Source organism: Boleophthalmus pectinirostris, unplaced genomic scaffold (genome assembly GCF_026225935.1).
Source record: "Boleophthalmus pectinirostris isolate CB_2022bp ecotype Guang Dong unplaced genomic scaffold, ASM2622593v1 HiC_scaffold_3, whole genome shotgun sequence".
NCBI lineage: Eukaryota > Metazoa > Chordata > Actinopteri > Gobiiformes > Gobiidae > Boleophthalmus > Boleophthalmus pectinirostris.
In genome coordinates, this window is record NW_026571299.1 from 40,779,173 (window position 1) to 40,800,118 (window position 20,946).

Below are 20,946 nucleotides of genomic sequence, written 5' to 3' on the forward strand. Positions count from 1 at the left end.
GTAGCAGGAGGAAAGGCCAATGGGGAAAATTAGCTACTGTTATCTGTTTGTTTTAATAACTTTCAAATGTTTTTGCTGAGATTTCTTTGAATGAGTTTGAATTGTGCCTGTTTAGAACAATCGCAGTGTGCTCCTGCATTTCAAATGTCTGTCTTATCTGTACATTTCCTTTTGTATGTTACGTTATTGCCATCTTTGAGCCATGCTCAAGCACTTATGTAAATGGATACCAAATGAGGAGAAAAAGCTGATCTGAAATGGAGAACACAACATTTGCCCTGTAGCTGCTGCTTCTGGTGCAAAACGACCTCCAACAGTAAGTCATTCAGTGATCCCATCATGTGTTTGGCGTTGCGGTCTGCTCCAAACTACAGTCTCTTCCCTCCAACTCAGATTCCAGACGTGCCACTGCTGTTTCCCCTGGCACATGTCCACTGAAGCTTAAAGTCCTTCTGTGTACTCACCGCGGCCTCCTCCGATTCAACGCTTATTTCATTTTCCTAAAACAAATTCAGGCTCCAGGCCATCCCAGAATGCAACGCCTCTCTCAGCAAAGAGCTTTAATGCCTGTTCATAAGAGCCATGTGAGAGAGAGTTTTGTCTGTTGTTAATAACAAGCAGAACTGCTACATTCCAGGGGGCTATAAACATGTAGAAGTTCTGGTGATGTGAGGAGCCTTTGCTGTGGTGACTTTGCTTCTCCAGTTTCTTTAAGCTGAACCTGGGACTCTTTGACCGTTAGGCTTGTCCTCTGACCTTTCAATCTTGTGGGACACACAAAGTCTTAAGGGGAACTAATTGGTCAGACATGGCTGTTGAATGACCGTACATGTGGCTGGTACTGTTACCTCTGCTATGTGCTGTGGATGTTCAGCTCCCTACTGAGACTCACCTCACCCCAGTGACTCAACCTTTCCCAGAACCCTTTCTCTGCGTTGAAAACAATAGCCAGCTGTATTCTTCAGCCATAGGGGCTTGATATCCCACTTAGCCATATGGTTCCTCACATGCTCACCAGTTTCCACCATCTCTTAGAGGTAATTAAAAACCAGCACAGAATACACACATTGACGATGGAATGTGACTGCTCAAAATGAGTGAAAACAAAGTGCTGTGCTGGACATAACCCCGTCGAGATAATTACTATATTGCCTTGTCATTCCATAAATGTAAGCTGGGAAACGTATTGTATCAGTAATATAAACAAATTTTGCTCTTATCGTTTTTTATATTTTCTGTAGCATATATTACACTTCAAAATCTGACAGCCTTGGGCAGACTTGTCTTCACTGCACTTCACTTCACTGGCACTATATTTATCATCAGAAGTGTTGATGTGGAAGTTGGGGTTGGGAGAGTAATGGTTGATTGAGGTTTACTAATTGCCTATAAAGTACTTATTCTGTCCACACATTTCATTGTCACTTTACTTGTTTCAACTTCCCCTATAATTTTTCCAGTAAGCATTTTTACTTGTGTTGACTTGCAAACAGAGATGAGAAGTCACTAACTTCTGACCTTTTTCAAAACAAACAATGCTGTTTTTCATTACATGGAGCTCTGAGTTCATCAAACAGGCTTTCCTTTTGTTCCCAGCTATAAATAACTGTGCTCATGCAGATAGAAGAGTTTCCACACAACACACCCTCTGTATCGTTCTGACCGAGAAAGTTAAGAGCTGCCTTTGACCCCTGAATTCATCATATGTGCTCATGCTTGTTGGGAATGAAAGCATGAGATCACACTTGTGCCAAAATCAGTTACTCATTGGCAGAGGCTTATCACATGTCCTGTGAGTTTTCAGGGACTTTGAGGAGCTCATCAGGGAAGTACCCAACTTACCTAGCATGTCATTCTTGTGTGGAGTGAATTTGATGACGGAAACACATGTTGTTTAAAGCTAGAGATGCAACAATACGATACTGAAAGATTACTAAACATTACTGAAGATTTGGTAGATTGGATATTGGTTCCACAGATTTCCCATTTTAGTGTATACATTGGTGTAATAAGACAATTTGCTGACCAATGTTAGCCCAAAGCATCTCATAATTAAAAAAATGTCAGAGCTGTAATTACTTTAAATGATGAATAACAGTTATAAAGCACATTTGGCTAATATTTTATGATCCTTTGTTTATTTTTTTAAGGAAATAAATTCTGTTTTCAGTCTCTGCCTTAGTATTGGTCAATATCAGATATCTGCAGATACTTAAAGCCGAAGTATTGGCATCGTATCAGAAGAGGAAAAGATTGTTTGGTGTGTCCTTTCTTAAAGCATGCATAAAATGAAAGACTGGAGTGTGGCAGCCTAATAGTGCAGCTGTCTAACTTTAATACTAGATAATACTCTGGTGGTTTGTCTTGGAGGTCTTTTAAAGTGTAGGAATTGACTCTCAAAGAAAAGATTTGGTTTTCTTAGTACTGACAGATCCAAACGTCTATATGTGGACAATTCAAAGTCTAAATTAGGGCTAAACCAGGTTAGAACAACCATCACTACAGTAGCTGGAACCAGGGACTTACCCAAAGGAGAACAAAAAGTTGGATAAAATTAACTCCAAATGACAAACCGTAAACCTCCAGAGGTTCTCACAAACTACCAGAATAATTCTATATGCCACTGTTTCAAAACCACCCGCTTAGAATACAGTCAGCTATACGGCTGCATTACAAAGCCGAGGGGTTCTGTTCTGCCTGCAATGTTTTGAGATCAGTTCCTGGCTCTGATAATTTTCTGAATGCCTTATCCCACTCTTCACCCCCAATCCCAGGCTGCTTATCTTGTCATTAAATCCTAGAGGACAATATCCAGTGTTGGGAAGGTGACTTTTAAAATGTATTCCCCTACAGATTACAGATTACATATCCCAAAATGTAGTTTGTAACAGAATCCATTAAATTACTTAAAGTGAGTAACGTAATCTGAATACTTTGGATTACTTCAGTTGCTGTAGAGAAACAAAGATGAGGAAATCTTCACATAAGAAGTTTTGTCTGCTAAAAGAAAATAAAAAGCCCAGACTTTACTTAACCGAATTATAGGTATTATTGATAGAAGACGAGGAGACATGGTCCATGCAGCATGGTTTAGTCCTGTTAAACCTGGTTTAGACCTGGTTTTAGTCCTAGTTTAGACCTGGTTTAGACCTGGTTTTAGTCCTTTTTAGACATGGTTTAGACCTGATTTGGACCTGGGTTTGGACCTCAGTTTAGACTTGGCTTTAGACCTGGTTTTAGAACTGGTTTATTGTCCGCCAGTGAGTGGAATTACCGAAAAAAAACAAAAAGGGATTATTATTTCAACAAAGTAACTGTAATCCAATTACCACTCACTGAAACAGTAACTGTAACCGAATACAGTTACTCATAATTTGTACTCTGATTACGTAACTCCGGTACATGTAATCTGTTACTCCCCAACACTGACAATATCCAAATTCAAATGAAAAGTGACATGTAATTTCTGTATTGTATATTTTACTTTGCCCAGCACAGATGACTGCTACCTTATCCCTTCTCCAATCGGCCTGGGGCAATCAGGAGTGGTTCACGTGAGGGTCACTGAGCTCTTTTGTCTTCTCAGTGCACCACTAAAAGGAACAAAGGCCTCGATTAAACCTTGTTGTGCCTCCAGGGGCAACTAAGAGCTTTCTCTACTGCAGGAAGTTTAGGGGTGTTGTTGAATTGGCCAGGACAGCAAATGATACCGAAAGACTTGTGTGTGCCTTCTCATTGAGACCTGTAATCATGTGGTGCAGCCAGGCTGACATTAGACACTTAAACCTCATCTTTCCTGATTACTGGCCTGTGTAAACTTTGCCCTTTACGCAGCATTGTTGGTTGGTATATCAAATTTTCTTGAGTAAAAGTACAAAGATCGGAACAAAAAATACTGAAGTAATATTAAAGTACCAGTTTTAAAATGTACTTAAAGAATAAAAAATAAAAGTATTTTGTGCATACTTTGAGGTCTTATAAGGCTTCAAGTGTAGTGCTTTTGATACAGATTTGTGCAGAATTTTGTTCAGCAGAAACAATTAATAGTTTTAGTTGTTTTTATTTGTATATTTTTGTTCAAATGTTAAAAATAACCCCTCTGCCTTTTCAACAGGTCTTAAACTATCATGAAAAATACTTTTACATTTCAGTCCTTGAAAAAAGTAGTGTAATAGAAAGTACAGATACCCTTCCTCAAATGTAGTAAATGTAGTAAAATAAAAAGTATCAACTGTAAAATGTTAAGTACAGTACCTCTACTACTTTTACTTCATTACATTACACCGCTTTTTGCACAATTACCTCTTCACATTAAAAACGAGACATTAAGAACAATGATTCACTTAAATAGATAAACAAATGCTCCATTCTTTCAGGGATATATATTTAGGGATTTTCACAACTTAAATTTAAGCAATTATGAAAGCTAAAAGAGCTCAAACACCTTTTCTTTGAGTAGCTTTACATGTATGAGTCAAGTCTTACAGTGTCATTAAAACGTTGGCATTTTACTGACACTACTACATTGTCTGCTCTAAACACCTTTTATGTTGTTACTCTGAAGATATCTGGCCCACCAATTAGATGGCCATGGAAAGAGTGGTTTTATCTCCTCAGACCCAGCGTGGTAAGCTCATTTTTAACTGCTTTCATATGGACTTTTACGGTGCTTTATAATAGATTTTCCCCTTCTCTTCCCCTTGAACTTGTGATCTAGTTATGTGCCTTAGTGCTTTGGTCTGTCTGTTTTTTTTTCTTTCTGGGTCTTATAAGGCAGAGCTCTGGGTCCTCTCCAGATCTAGATTACAGAGTCCCACTTTTATGTGCGTCTTTTGTTTGGATATCGTTTGGACACTGGCTGTCTTGCTTTGGTGCCGTGGGACTTTGGAGTTTGTCCAGTGTTCATGAAAACCAGTGTCACCACATGAACAGGCCTAGAGCGTTTTGTTGGCTCACTCAGCTGACTCACCCAGCAAACAGGTGTCTTGTATCCACACAGGCTTACCACCATCCACTTAAGAGTACAGTACAGTGTTCCAACATTAACCATGTTTATTTTACTAATTGAAGGTTATTCTTAGAAAATATACCAGATGTTAAGCCTATTATTTTATAAAACAATCTAGAATACAATCCCTTCCATTATTGTTGTAGAAGAATAAATGCCAAAACATTATATTTCAATTTCTATAAATAGATTAAACCTATATACTTGCTTTTCTTTATGCAATTGCAGCACTATTAGCCTTCTTGTAACCATTCACAAATCTGAAATGCGTAGGTTCTAAATACATGGTACAAAATTGCTGTTATCCTTGTTAGTTGGGCGGGTATTCAAGCATATTGTAAATAAGTATATTGGTATAATACAGACAAATGCACAACTATTATAGCACTAAAATGGCACATTGATTCTTGAAAAAAGAGAAATGGGATAGGCATTGGAATCTCACAAATTCAATGTTATGGTTCACTTTGTTCTCTCCATTTTGTTCCCTTATTGCAGTCATTTCAATAGGCATTATGTGAAACATGCTGTAATAAGATCAGAGTTCCTCTTTTGAATTCCTGCTGCTGATCTCTGTGGAATCCAGCAGGGTTTGGCCTGGTCCTGTCACTTGAACTGCAACTCTAGTAGCTGCTCCCGAGGCCCAGCCCAGCGCGCTCCAGGGATAGAGTGCAGGAGCCACTCAGACACGCACAGAGGAGACATGCTGGCTCGGACTGCTTCAGCTGTCCCAGGGCAGCTGGTCCTCAAGGTGTCTCTGAGGCTGCCAACTATTTCCTCAATTTTATGCTTCAGCAACGATTTTATACTCCACTCACAACAGCTGTTTCAAGGAACTGTGGTGTTTCAGTATCAGTAGTGTATCTGTTCAACATTTTGGGTTAGGGCATCATCTCATGTGTAGGCCCTGTAATTACTATACCGACTTATTCAATATATGATACATTATCTTTTGGGGTCAGTGTTTATTTATTGTGGATACTTTTGATTAACTTTTTGTTATTTTTCTGTACTATATAATGATTTGAGCTCAAGATGCTTGAATAAATCATTTGTATGACTCATGAAGTTTTTCATATATGCATTTTAGCTTACATTCATTCAACAATGATGTACATATAACAGTTTTTTGGGGGAAATCTTGCTTTGAAGTTATGTCAGTGGCATAATAGCATTTTTTTAGCAATATATCATACTTCAAACATTTTTATCATGACAGGCCTACTCTCTGTTATGAATTTAAAACACAGTAACCTTCAAGTTTTGTTACAGGCATTTTGTTTTTTGTTTATTCATTTGGTGATAAATAGATTGTCTTCATTGAATTGTCTTTGTCGTCCTCATTTCCTTCCGTTAGAAGAAACACACGGCAAGCCCCAATGGTCTTTGGTGGGGAGGTGTTTTCAGAGCAGAAGACCTCATATCCTTTTCCTGTCCAGCCGTGTTAATAATAAGCACTGTTTTTGTAAGGCTGTCATTCCCAGTGGGTTTATTTAAGAACATCTATAACCATATCTACCAAAGTGACTGAGCTGATGGCTTTTCCTATGCACTTATTTCAGGCAGGGAAGAAAGTAGAGACAGAGCATCTGCTGACAGGAGCTTCCCTACAGTATATTTAGCGGCTGATTGAGACAACCTGACCACACTGGCGGTCAGATCTTACCTATAGAACTGTGTGTTCAGTGTGGGACATGAGAGCTGCTAGACTAATTGAAATATGCTGACCTTAAGTCAATTTGCTACCCCAGAAGGCAATCTGATTAACTTTGCAGTTTCTAAAGAGGCCTCTAACTTTATTTTCTGGTTTCTCCATCGTCTGAAGTGCTCACATGCTAGCCCTAGGCTCTGAAAGACTGAGTTTGTCAGTACATTAGCGCACATTCCAGAAACTAAAACATTTTTTGAATTGTGCTTTGGTTATATGTCTTAAATGGAAATTATTACCTGACGTGGTTTGTGACCGAAGATAGTTTCATGTTTTGTGATGTATATTCCTTCTAGAACAGAAGATTATTCTATCCCCACCTTATGCTAACATCAGTAAACACCTGTTGAGTAGGCTGCTGCTAACACACCTTTTGTAAACAACTTTCTCATTGATATTATAGCGCATGCGTCTGGTGAGTGTTGCGTAAGAATGTGTTTGCATGACCGACTCTGAAGGTTGTATATGGCCTTTACGCTCATCTGTCCACCCCCTGCTGCTGCCGTTTGAAGAAGGCGTCGCCGTGACGATGGCACAGCCATGCATTGTGTGAGGCTCCTCCACTGCTCAGACTGAGGCCCCTGAATGACTGGAATGCTGGGCTCCACGCTCTTTCTCTCGCTGCACTCTCCCACGACTAATCCCCACCCGGGCTCATTTACACTCACACCCCCCCTCTTCTCAACCTCGGCTGTATAACTGCCCCTTCTCACACTTCCTGTAGAACTGTGGCATCTTCTGGTCAAAACTGTCAAAACACATACTACAGTATGTTCTATATATACAAATGTGCCAATTTCTTTAACTGTATTACTTCCATTCTGGACTTTTGGCAAATCTATGACCTTTTTAATATGACATGAAAGAGCTAAAATATTGAGCAGATCGGTCCATCCTGTGTGAATCTTGCAATAGGCATTTCCTGTTTGTCTATTGTATGGAGAAGTCTTGTCCTAGACCTTTAGTAGGATCACCCTAGACAGGAAATGGTACTCACTTTTGTTTTCCAAGGGTTAGTGACCATATTGGTCACACCATGAAAAAACAGATCCATATCATAGAATGTTATAACAAGATCATGTGTACCAGCCGTTAATTTACTTGACAAACATCAAGAGGAACATAATTATTGTGCTTTGACTTGTGCGGTCCAGCTATGTTGTCCCATGGCTGAAGAAACGCCTTCACATTTCCTGCATCATCATAACGGACCAGTGTTAAACTGTTAGCAGGGGCCTGTGGTGGTGGGCACATCGCTTCCAAATCTGTCCCATCCTGTTGAAGTGACAAAGCATACACCACAAACAGTGGTTTCTCACATCTACAGCTGTCAGCCACACAGCCTTGTTTAACCACACCAGCTTGTAACAACTAAATAGCAGTGCATCCCAAACTTATCAGAGGCCCCTGTCTTCACACGCGGCTGTCTGTCTCTTTATTTGTTGTAGTAAAGCGTCTGATTGGGAGGTGTTGGTGCTGTGCCAAGGCCTCGCAAAGTGGTTTGTGAAAATCAGGAGGGGCTTTAGAAGACACATGAAGGCTGTAGTAGTTGTGGTTAGTATAGTAGTAGTAGTTAATATTAGAGCCCGACCGATATATCGGGTGGCCGATATTATCGGCCAATATGGGCACCTGGAGACATATCAGCTATCGGCCGATATGCTTGCTGATATGGGCCGATATTTCACGTTGGCATGTTATACCTCATTATAAAGCTTAGACTCTCTACATTATGTTCATTTAATCCAATTTACAGACAGATAAATGTCCTAATATGTGGCTCCGCATCAGTATTTATCTACGGTGTAATTTGTCTGTGTCTGTGTCCGTACTGTCCCTGAACACACCACCAGAGTGACGTCACTTCACTCGCGTGTGTTTGTTTACACCCGCAGCCGTGTGCAACACTGAGATTATTTTCTTTTTCGGACAATCGGTTTGAGTCTGGATTAAAAGGACATTTATTAGTGCAGACTTGTGATGTGAGGAGGAGCCTGTGTGAGCGGTGAGTGTTGGAATACATCGACTTTGAAGCTAGTTTAGGTTTTGTTAGTGATTAGCTGCTGTAGCTCCCGCACATAAACAGGCTGTTTTCTATTGGTCTATTGTAAAGTGACTATATTGGCTGTATATTTGTTACTGGACCAGTATTGATATGTAAATGAGCTGTGAATGATCCACATTTATGCATATAATTAATTACCGCGGTGCGCACATTTTTACGACTAAAGGCTAATAGGGATTGCTAGGAGTGATGGGTCGGTCGCGATCGAAGCGGCTCTTAGTGCCGACTCTTTGAAGCGAACAACGGGAGCGTGTTTCTTATTGGGAGCCGTGTTTTCTCTTTTTCTCACTTTTTCTCTTCATGCCGCTTGTAGACCCGTAGTTTGACAGCAGCAGCGGCTGAAAACGAAACTTTCAGAAATCTGCGTGTGCATAGGATAAAAAAGTGCATATTTGGCTGCAGTTCAGCATAAAATGAATAAACCAGGACTAATCTTGGGCTTGAGAGAGATAGAAACCGAGTCCCGACACTCAGTCCTGGTTCAGTTCTGGTTTAGTCCTGCTTGCAACAAAACCATCTCAAGAGTCACTTGGGAGCCGAAAGAGCCAGTTGCTTTAGTGAGCCGAGCCGGTTCTCCAAAAAAAAAAAAAAAAACTGGAATACCCATCACTAGCAGTGACAGTAACAGTAGCTAGAATGTGATGCAAAAATGCCATTAGGCCAATCTACTGTATGTAAATATGATGTAAAGAGTCAAAATAACAATAAATGTTGCCTAAATAAACCCAATTTAGAATCCACTAGAGCCAAACCTAAGTTTTTTAATCAATTCAAGATTTACAGTGAATTTTTACATCACTAAATATATCGGCGATTATATGGGCTATCAGCAGCTCCAACTCCCATTATATCGGTTTCATATCGGTCACAACAAAATCCATATCGGTCGGGCTCTAGTTAATAAAAGAATTGTAGTTGTGCCAATTACACATTTAGTATTGAAATCCATTCCATATACAAGCTTATCTAGTAGATATAGTGCTGTGCTTTAAAACCAGGAAACCAACCTTGACTGTAAAGTTTTAAGTTTAAAGTTGTCCATTGGCCAGAGGTAAAAACCAGGTCCAAACAGAAGCTCAATTTAAACCAGCAGCATTTTAAGGAAGTCAGCCGTTAGCTCGTAGACCCCAGGGGAATTGTTGTGGACCATTGTTCTTGAGACGTGTGGAGAGGAGGGGCTCGTCTGTTTTCTCTCCCTCCCCCTCCCTCTCTACCTCCCACCACTGTGCGTTCTTTTCCTGCCTACCGTTACTGCCTTCAACTCTCCACTGACTAGTTGTTCCTGGATAATAAGGGAAGCCTTTGAGCAGTAGCCGCACTGATGTGTGTTTACATTTGGATTTAACAAGAACAGAAGGTGATCAATTGCGATCCAATTTGTCACACTACTGAATGTTAGGAGTGCATGGAAGGTAAGCCTGCTTTGGCCCTATTACCTGCCTGAAACTTTTATTCAGGAAGTTTCGTTGTGGAGCTACTTGATTGAATATATACCTTACAGTAGTTCACAACAAGGTTTGAATACTTCTTGCTGATTTGAGTATTGCTTGTCATAGCGAGGAACAAAATTACAGAAATAACCATGTGGCATTTGAATACATTCCAAGAAAAAAGTTGACCCACATAGTACTGTGGCCGGATCACATGGACTGTCCTAATCTGGCCAGTTTCCAACTGTTTTTGAGCCAACGAGTGAATGTGCTCTCTCACGTGACACATTTGTTCATCCGAAGTGGCACGTTTTTGTTCTGATTATTTGTGCGGATTATGAGGTGGCAGCCAAGTCCAGGGCTGCAGAGCAGGCAGTGTGACCAGATTGATTGCAGATTGTTTTGTGTCGCTAGGATTAGCATTGGACTGTAAGGTTTGAAATTCGTGTCACTAAAGTAGGATGAATTAACCTTTTGAACCTTAGCAAATAATCTTCAATGGCTAAAGTTTTAAATACTGCACCGCTGTCATATACACTGACCGCTTTGTAATTGTCACTTTTGGATAGAGGTCACTCAGAATGACTCACTTAGACTACAGGGTCACACATTTTATCATTGTCAAGTCTTATTTTGCTAGTATTTTTAGGCCCTTGTTTTGCCCACATACTTAGTGTCTGTGGCAGAGCTATAATGACTGCCAGACTGAAAATGGAGCTTGAGGTCAGTTAAACCATTTCAAAAGAATTTGTTACTCAGATCACAAGTCACTTTAATTCTTCAAATTGATACAATTTTAATATTTTCCTCTTCAAATTTTTCACACTTGGTTAGTTGTAGAATACAATAGAAAAAATGAAATTCCATACTCGAAGCAAGAAATGTTTGATTTTTGTAAGTTAAACATGCTCAAGGCCAACATATTTTTTTCATGGATAACGACATTTGGCAACATAAAAGGTCACCCAGGCGTGTCAATAAATAGATCCTGGTCATTCTGTGCACTGGGACAAGGACAGCAGTTTTAATGGCCTGTGGCCGTGTCTGTTAGCAGTGCATGTACATGCTGATTCTGTTTGCCTATTGGTTTAATGGGCTTCACAACAGAACTGTTTTTTCTTAATACATTGTGGACTAATTTTTTCTGTTGTTCATTTTTCAGAGATGGATCTCAGAGATGGCAGCCTGTACCTGGCTCTAAGGCAGCCATGCTGGTGAAAGTGAACAGCATGAGCCGAGGTCAGGCCATGCAGCAGCAGTTCCTGCAGCTCAGCGGTCCTGGCAGACCCAACACCTTCACCATGCACCCCTCCAGCAGTAAGCAGGGGGGACACTCGGCGCAGGGCTATAAAACGGCTCCCTCCGGCAAAGTGGGTATAGATGCACGCCATGCCCATCACCTGAGAAAGGCCAGCAATGGAAGTTTCTGTTTGGCGGCAGATGGCGGTCATCCTAGTCCCAGGCTGCACCGGTCTCAGACCAGCACCCCTAGGCCTGTTTCACCTCAGTACGGTTACACCACCCCAATCTATGATGAACCAGTGACTGAATGTCCCATTTATGACGAACCTCCCATGGACATGGAGATAGAGGGGGCTCATCTGTACAATGGACAGCAATTGTCCCGTCTGACACCTACTCATAGCCTACAAAAACCCAGGTTCCTCCAACATCCAACTCCCGGGTCCAGACACCGAAGGAACCCCTCCTCCTCAGACTATAGCCCAGCCGGACTGGAGTGCATCAAACACATGGTCAATATAGACCCAAAGCAAGGCCCTGTAACCAGCTCTCCTGTACCCACCCGTACTCCTTCCCCTACCTGTAGACATGACCCTGTGTTGCCCCAGCCCCATCCCCAGGCTAGAGGACAGGTGCGAGAACGAGAGGCCGGGCAGGCCCCTAATACACTGGACAAAAAACAGAACTGGAAAGTTCTGGAGGCTACAGTGCAGCGTGCCATGGAGGCTCGCCATAGTCGCCAGAGTAGCCAGGCCTCTCAGGACTTCCCTCCATCAACACCTCAGCCCATAGCCAACTACCAGGACTCAGGCTACTCAACTGGACCTTCTCCCAGTCTGAGGAGGAAAAGTCGCAGGAGAGTTGGACCTGGGGCAGGTGCTGGAGGCAGACCCGGGTCAGTGGGCAGCACTGGTGAACTATGTACACATGAGAAGCTGATGGCAGAGATGAGGGAGGTTGTCAGTCGCTCCAACACCATGAGAGAGGTGCGGGCTGGACTGGACAACCAGGACATGGTGGACAGAGGAGTGATGCCACGCACACGCTCCCCTGCTAACTCTCTCCGGTGGTTCGGAGGGGGAACAGGGGGGTCAGGAAGGTCCTCATCACGAGAGGATCTCTCTTCAGCAGGCCGATCTCTGGGCAGAGCAAACCCTGCTCTGAGCCCTTTGGAGATGTCCGGGAGACAGAAGAGAACCTATGAGAAAGTGGACACACTGGAGATGAGTGTGACCAGCCAGGCCAGTCTATCTTCCCCTGAGACCCCAGGACCACCTTCTCAGGTGAACCTAACATACCAGAGAAAATTGTACTCTACAAGACACAACTGATAAAGGCAGATCTACTTGTTGTACACATAGCACACTTGATTAATTCATATTTATTAAATTACTTTCTGGTAAGGGTGTTGGTACTCAATAACCTTGTTGCCCAAACAAGGTGGAGAGAAGTTTAAAAAAAAAAGAGAATGCATGCAAGATTTTCTCCTTAACATGTTTTTAGTTTAATGTGGTCTAGTTTGCTAAGGGCTCAATTTAGAATATAATTAATAAATTGCGAAAGCAGAACATGTTTATTTTGTGAAACTCTCCATCGATTTATTATAAAATGTAACATGAATAGCACCAGTATTAATACAGTCGACACTATCACACGTTTCTAGTTCCCTTTTGTAATTTATCTGACCTATGCTAGTACTGTGAAATATTATTACCAACTCATACAGCATCTTCCACACTTAGTGGGGGTAACCTTTTTTCTTTTTTTACTACCATTTTGATAGTTTAGTAAAAAAGGGAAATGGGATATCTCTAGCTATTGCATAGTTACAATAGCCTGGCTCTAAATTGAGCCTTGTTTTTAACAGACATTATGGATTTACAAGTTGTAAATTTAATACGCGTGTAATAATGTAAATAAGCGTATGTTGCCATTTTGCCAACCCTGACACCTTTCAAATCTTTTAATCTCCTTTTGTAGCAGAACACCCTTGCTGCAGTTTTTTATGGTAAACATTCTCCTAAGTATTGTTGCTTGAAACCAGATAGGAGGTCCTCTGCAAAAATAAAAACAAAAATTGTCATATGTTATTTACAGTTCTAGCATTATCTATCATCCTCGTACCAATATCCATCTGTGCCACGCTGTAGGTGCTGTACTCTCTTGTGCCAGAGAAGCTCTTGGGCATCTGGGGTCTATGCCAAAGCTTTGAGTCTCAGGACATGATTTCCGTAGGTCAGGAAGGAGGACCGCTGTGTCCCATATGGCTCAGGATTGGCAGATTGATGTAGCGGCAGGATTGCACAAGATTATTGGTTCTGCTGTAGCCATCACGTGTTGGTCAACAACAGTAGAGTCTGGAGTGGGCCCCCTAAGTCTGCAGGAATGTTCCTCAGACCCCCAGTTACATCAGAGAAGCACATTAGGAGTAGTTGTGCATACTTGGACATTCTACTGTATAGAACAAATCTCATTTCACCATAAAAAATTCCATATTTAGACATGATTCCCCTGTCTAAAGGGCTTGAAATGTCTGCTTGTAAAAACAGGGTCTGTTTGATTGTAAATAGTACAGAGCCAAACACTGGCTCTCCATTTGATTGAGAAACCATATTGTGTCCAGCATGTCTGGCACTCATCTGCTCTGTATTACATCAGGGCCTCATTGAACAGACATGTCAATGCTTTTTATGTTCCCTCAGTAAATTAAGAGTGTAGAATCTGGCTCAGGTTTATGTTATTCCTGGCTATTTGTCTGGCTTATCACAGTTACTGTATTTCTGGTTTTGTAGGCGCTGAGGTGCTCTTTACAGCCATAAAGTCCGCTGCAGGGAGCACAATGAAATCTTGTCTGGAGCAAGGGATCCATAGATTTGCATAGCAGGCAGGGTAGTGTTGAGGTCATTCTAGGGTCTAGTAAATGTTATCATATTTTGTATCTAGTGTTAATTGCATCATTAGCATTCAGAAGACTAAACAATCAAAGTGATTTCATGTGGAATTCTATAATGGGTATTTGGGCAAATATATGTTAGTTGGAGCTGAGCTCAACACACACAGTAGACTTGACGCAGTCTTGTGCCACTACTATACATTTACCTTATCAAAGTGATGATCCGCTTTGTTTGTATTTTCCAGTCTAATATCATCATGTTTTCTTTATGTAGGCGGGAACTCTAGAGCTCCCAACTTCACTGGACAGTCACAAGAAAGGCATGGTAGATGGACGCACTGCTTCCTTAGGCCCTCACCGCACAGAGGGGAGAGAGGGAGCGGACTCTGATGGAAGTAGAGGAGTTGGGATGTCCTACCAGCTCGCCTACGCCACCTTGCGACAACCTCCACCTCCAGAGATGGGCATGGAGGACTGGGCCAGCAAGCACCTCAATATGCACACCCAAGGCCTGTTTCGGAGACGTGTGTCCATCGCCAACATGCTCTCCTGGAACAGAGGCTCCATCAAGAAGCCTATGCTTGTCACCAGTAACCGCACTGTTCGTAAAGAAGCTTGTGAAATGTTCAAACTGGTCCAGGCCTTCATGGGTGACAGGCCATCGCGCCTGGATCGAAGACACTGTGCTCTGCTGATTGTCACAAAGTGCTGGGACCTGCCTGGGCTCAGGGATGAGCTCTATGTGCAGCTGGTGAGGCAGACCACAGGGAATGCAAGCCCCAGGAGTCTAGCAGCAGGTTGGGAACTGATGGCGGTCAGCTTGGCCTTCTTTGCTCCGTCCCCCAAGTTCCGCTGTTACCTGGAGGGCTACATCCAGAGACACACGGAGCCCGCTAGCGACAAGAAATGTGAGTCTCACATTGAGCAACACGGTGGGTCACCTTTTATATCTCTTCAAACTAAGGCCAAGAGTGTTTACTAAAAATCAAGTGTGACACACCATACACTAAGAGAAGTGGCTAGGCTATACTGTGTTGGAAAATATTTATACTAATACTAATAACCATTTTATGGGTAAATGTCCTGAATACTTAACTGATTTGGATTTGGATTTTGAAGGCAGCTCATGACTATTTAACAAAAGAGCTTGTGGAACTTTGCCACAGTTACTCAGTGGATTAAATTTTTATTTCAAGTATCAACATTTAAAGAACAAGGATAAGAATATGTCCGAGCACGGTTTGTTGTTTTTTTTTAACAAATTGACTTCTTTTGCTTTGCATGAATAAGAACCATAATTTTAAATTAGAAGGCTAACCCTTTTGCACGCACAGGTTAATATGCTTCTCTTCATCCTTTCAGAAGTATAACTTTGTCCTTTTGTTTTATAGTGACTCAGTTCATCCTGGATCAACAGGATCTGAAGCTGAAGAAGAACTCAAAGTCCAGAAAGAAGAGGAAACAGAGCACAGATGATGAGGAAGAAGGTAAATCTTTTGGCAAACTTGCCTTAAATATAATTAATTCAGCAAAATGTACATGTACAAGGTTATCTGTTAGACAGAGCAGGAAGTTTGTAGACCTAGGTGCCCCAAAGATGGTTTTCTACTCTTACCGTACAAACCATTACAGCTCAAATGTATTGCTCCCTGTTGACTGTGCTCCCAAAGTAAGATGGAAAAGTCTGAGGCACGCAGTTTGTACTTGGACATTCAATGAATAGCTTTCACAGAAGTGTGGACTGAAAAACAAGTAGGATGAGAATCTCAGAGGCCCATGGACACAAAGGTCCAGTCTGTCTGTGACTCACATCAGTGGTCTTTCTTCTTACTCATGCCAAAGAACCATAAGCGGAGTCATCAGCACGTGCCTGCATTAGGAAAACCCACATGGCCTCTTTGGTTATGAGTTCACCAGAGAGAAAGCCAGGCAACTCACTACAGATGGCACACATTGTACTAGAGTGACTCAGATCTAAGGCAAAACATTCCAGACTGACTAAGAGGTCAAAAAATGGGAAAGTGTTCACTGAGGACTACTAGACTACTTTGCACAAACTTCTCACAGATTCATAAAAGTTTTAATTATTAGTGCATGTGATTACTAGGGACATCCTTGAGTCATAATGGCATTCAAAAACAAGGTGTCAGATGATCATAGTTCTTTTCCATAAACATCCACTCAAACTGAAGAAAACCATCTTTGAATCTGTTTATGGGTTGCTGTCAACTTAAGTTCTTGCCACCTGTCCTGTTTTGGTAGACTGCTAATGGGGAAATTCTCTCTAACTACATATTTTCACTGGGAGCCACAGGGGAAGTCTGTTCAACATTAAGGGTGTGTCTCGAAATTAGAAGTGATTGCAGTCAGGGTGAGATTTGGAGCAGTTTTATAGATATCAGCATCTTATAGAAATATGGTTCTTGCAGAGCTTTGTCACAATTTAGGCCCTGCTTTTAAAAATATTAATATAGAAAAATGAAACCGGTTACCCCACTTTTAACAGTTTTAATGTTCATGTGATTTCATGTTTTCCCTTGTAAGAAATATTGCCAAATAAAGTGACTATTTTTCCTTACTAATCAGAAGCTTAAAATACATGAGCAGCTGGAACTTGCATAATAGAGATGTCAGATACAGGTGATAAGTACAGGTAGTAGCAGACAACTCATTTCTCCAGAAGCCTCTTAAGTCTATACATGCTGATGAATCACTAAAGGGGAGGATGTGTAGGCTCTATCCTGTCTCAAGCTTTTGTTCAGAGGCATAAATCTTCCTCTAGGCTTGACAGTTTAGCCCTGTCCGGTGTAATCCCCCATATGCTAGAACAACACTGTCAACATGATTCTCCTATTACAGCCCACTGCCTCTAATGCGCCATTCAACATGTCTGGGGAAAAAACAAACTACTTGTCATATTTATGTGGAAGAATGTGAATCATTTATTGTTTTGGCTGTCCTCTAATGCCTCCTGCTTAAAAGCTTTACTCAAGTGTTTTTGCAGAGTTGTCAAACAATATGTGTAATTCTCAGTAGTGGTTAATGTTAGGCGTCACTTGAAATAACAAATCAATAATTTGTAATTGTATTTTTATCTTTGTGTTAGAAAGATTTTGTATTTTGTTTGTAGGTCTGCCTATTAGCACTTATGCCAAGTTTTGTCACCGGAAACTTCAGAAGGTGGCCATCACGGGTGGGAAGAAGGTAGGCTCTTTTCCTTATCAAGGGTTTTCATTTTAAATTATAGGTCGGTAACTTGTAATGATACTATGAGTCATGAAGTCTTCAGCATCGAGAAAAAGACGTCATTACAGATGTAGGTATACTGTCAGTAGCTATTCCAGGTGTTCTTAAAGACATGTTATTAGTCTCATAGTCACGGTTATAAAACACATTTAATCTCACTGTGTTTCCCTTTCAGGGTCTTCGGAAGCCTACTTTAGAGGAGATTGACCACAGCAGACGGGCCATAGTCACCCCCTCATTGTTTGGCAGCTCCCTTGAAGAAGTTATGGAGAGGCAGAGTGAACTGTTCCCAGATAGGAAACTGCCATGGGTGCAAGTACAACTCTCCCAGTATGTGCTGGGGCTGGGCGGGGCTCAAACAGAGGGCATCTTCAGGTAAGATGCCCGTCCCTCCACCCAAATAATAATTATTCTTTTACATTTACACAGTTTACATTTAACATTTAAGCAAATTCAACATACAAGGACGTTCAATACAGTAATACAACTGAAGATTAAAACCCCTCAAAAAACTATGATAGTCTGTGTCTATGACAAACTTGGGCGCTCATACCCAAGACAAGCCTGGACATGTTCACAATGAGAGCATAGTACTGTTGCTTACTTATTGCTTGCATATTGAACCTAAATACATGTGTGGTGTAGTGAATCCATGTTTTTCTAGTTTTCCTCCCGTGTGCACAGATCAGAGGATACCAGAACACGTCTGCTATTTACTTGGGACTATAAGATATACTGTATATATTTTAGTCTTTTTAGAACTATTTTTAACTTTGGTACTTTCCAAATAGTGTACATTGTTGTTTTTGGTTTCACATTCTATCATGCAAATACAAAGGCTTGTACATTTAGCAATGAGGTAACATTCAAATATTCAACTGGGTGTGTTATTGCCTCACCTCAAGAGATAAACACGGGAGCATAGGTCCCTCTAGTGGTTGCTGTGAGTAACTAACTTGATCTGTGTCATCAACAGAGTGCCAGGAGACATTGATGAGGTGAATGCACTGAAGCTTCAGGTAGATCAGTGGAGGATTCCAGAGAATCTTTCTGACCCTAATGTACCTGGTGAGAATAGAGTACATTTTATGTATTTTACTTTATTGTTTTTGTCTGTTCCGTAATATTAGATTTTTTCTTTCTCTGGCCTAGCCTCATTAATGAAGCTGTGGTATCGTGAGCTGGAGGAGCCACTCGTCCCAATGGACTTTTACAAGCAGTGCATCAGTAACTGTGATGACCCAGTAGCTGCCATTGCTGTGGTCCAGTCTTTGCCTGAACTCAACAGGCTTGTCCTCTGTTACTTTATCCACTTCCTTCAGGTAACCTTTATTTTGCCTTGGTAATTGCAACTTAATTGTAAAGAATTATATTTTTATATTATAATTATATAATTATAATTATATTATAAAGTCACATATTAACAACAGATTAATTAACAAATTGTCTGCCTATAAACTCATTTAATCAATGCAAAGTACCGGTATTTTTAAAATGATAACGTTAGATGTTATTAGTTATTTATATGTAAATAGTTTGTTTTTTTCTCTCCAATAACTATTTAAAGAAGGGTATTTACTACATATGGATACAACATATCCATATTGAAACTGTGCTGGATTTTAAAGAGTTTACAGAGTTTCCTGTTATTTTTACCCCACGTCTATTTATTTATTTTTTTGGTCTAATTGAATGTTTTTATATTGCATTGTGCTCGCTCCTCAATGAGTAAAATGTAGAGACCACTACACTTGCATTGATTCTTTTTTGTTCTGTGTAGGTTTTTGCACAGCCAACAAATGTCGCGGTCACTAAAATGGATGTTAACAACTTGGCCATGGTTATGGCCCCCAACTGTCTGCGATGTCAGTCAGACGACCCTCGGATCATCTTTGAGAATACACGCAAAGAGATGGCTTTCCTGAGAATGCTCATTGTTCATCTGGACACTAGCTTCATTGAAGGAGTGGTGTAGACAAAAAAAAACAAAAAAAAAACAACAACTAAATCTGCTGTTGCTGTACCTGCATCTGATATCCATAATGATACATTTGAATCTGTGATGACACTTAACGTAAGCACTGTCCTTCAGAACACACTGGAAATTATTTTTCATAAACAACTACATTTTGAACTGGATAACATTGTCTTTGGGGTATATAAAAAAACATGAATTGTACTAGAAGTGTTTGTTTTTTTTCCAATCGCTCCAGGTAAAAAAAAAAAAAAACATTTTCTGTCACTTCCAATCGACTGGTTGGGGCATCAGTTAAACAGTCTTACAGTATTTACTTCTGAACTTTGCACAGGACAATAAGACAATGTGTAACAGCAGTGCTGATTATTAAGTGTGTTATGTGTGCAAGTTATTAATTTTCTTATTAATATGTTTAGAGATTGAAATATGACAAGAACAAGAGTCAGAATAATGGTGTCTTAATAATTGCTTGCCTGTGATGTTTTCAGTTGCCCTGTTGATAGCCTGGCCTTTATACTTTATTTACCATGTAGACCAAGAAAATGGTTATGATGACCGAGCCTACATTTCAAAGTGCCAAATTGAAGATGTACAGATGTTGAAGATAATACCTTATTAGCTTAAGCAAGTCTTGGAGAGTCTTAACAATTCTCATAGTTTCCAAATTAAATGTTGCATCCTTCTGCTGTTTGATGCAAGTGTCCAGAACCCGAGTTTGCCCTTCCATACAGATCAAATTTGTGGATCACAAACAGAGCACTATAGTAAGAATATAACCCCTCACATGTCTTGTAACTCAGGCTTTGGGTATGTAAATATGTTGAGCTTGTAAATAGTATTACCTCTATTTTAATGTTAAAGAGTGGTTTTCCTTAAGAAGCAATAATTAAACTTTTTCTTTGTTGTCTGCTGTAAACTTCTAACTTTCAGCCTAAGACTGATTCAGACCACTTGTCATGTGTGCAAATATGTGTGCGTAACTTGTTAAAATATTGGATGACTGGTCACAAATAAAGATTTGTTTAATTGTATCTTTGGTTGTATTTTGACCTATGAATTATTCTGTTATGCTTGTTAAAGAGTATTTGAGTACTTCTCCTTATTTACATTTTAATACACTTCTCGACTACACTAATGCAGAGAGTGAATGATGTATGTAGTCATCGGCATCGTTCTGCCTTTGTTATTCTACTTTAGTGTACCTGTATTTTTCATATTACAAATTGTGTAATGAGCGTTCTACCAGGACTTCAAAGTGAATGGCGACATCTATTGGAGACGTCGTGATACTACTGCAGGTTTGTGATATTCAAAAATAGCCTACACAAGAGACCCCTTTTTGTAGTATGCTGTAAACCATCTTGCATGTTCATTTT

General features: G+C 40.6%; 1 protein-coding gene across 3 annotated transcripts in view; it reads left to right on the forward strand.

Annotated features, from left to right (window-relative positions):
* arhgap46a (Rho GTPase activating protein 46a) overlaps positions 1–20,601 on the forward strand; it is a 30,718-nt gene extending 10,117 nt beyond the window's left edge. The window contains exons 1-9 of one of the 3 annotated variants that reach the window (XM_055160568.1): positions 10,012–10,193; positions 11,374–12,736; positions 14,621–15,278; positions 15,738–15,833; positions 17,477–17,550; positions 17,768–17,967; positions 18,569–18,660; positions 18,745–18,914; positions 19,373–20,601. In XM_055160568.1, the coding sequence (XP_055016543.1) occupies positions 10,174–10,193; positions 11,374–12,736; positions 14,621–15,278; positions 15,738–15,833; positions 17,477–17,550; positions 17,768–17,967; positions 18,569–18,660; positions 18,745–18,914; positions 19,373–19,567 (2,868 nt within the window). In that variant the 5' untranslated portion in view covers positions 10,012–10,173 and the 3' untranslated portion in view covers positions 19,568–20,601. Of the gene's footprint in view, positions 1–10,011; positions 10,194–11,373; positions 12,737–14,620; positions 15,279–15,737; positions 15,834–17,476; positions 17,551–17,767; positions 17,968–18,568; positions 18,661–18,744; positions 18,915–19,372 lie in introns of those variants that run through there. The other 2 variants (XM_020935860.2, XM_020935861.2) reach the window with 2 other exon arrangements.
* Positions 20,602–20,946: the final 345 nt, after the last annotated feature.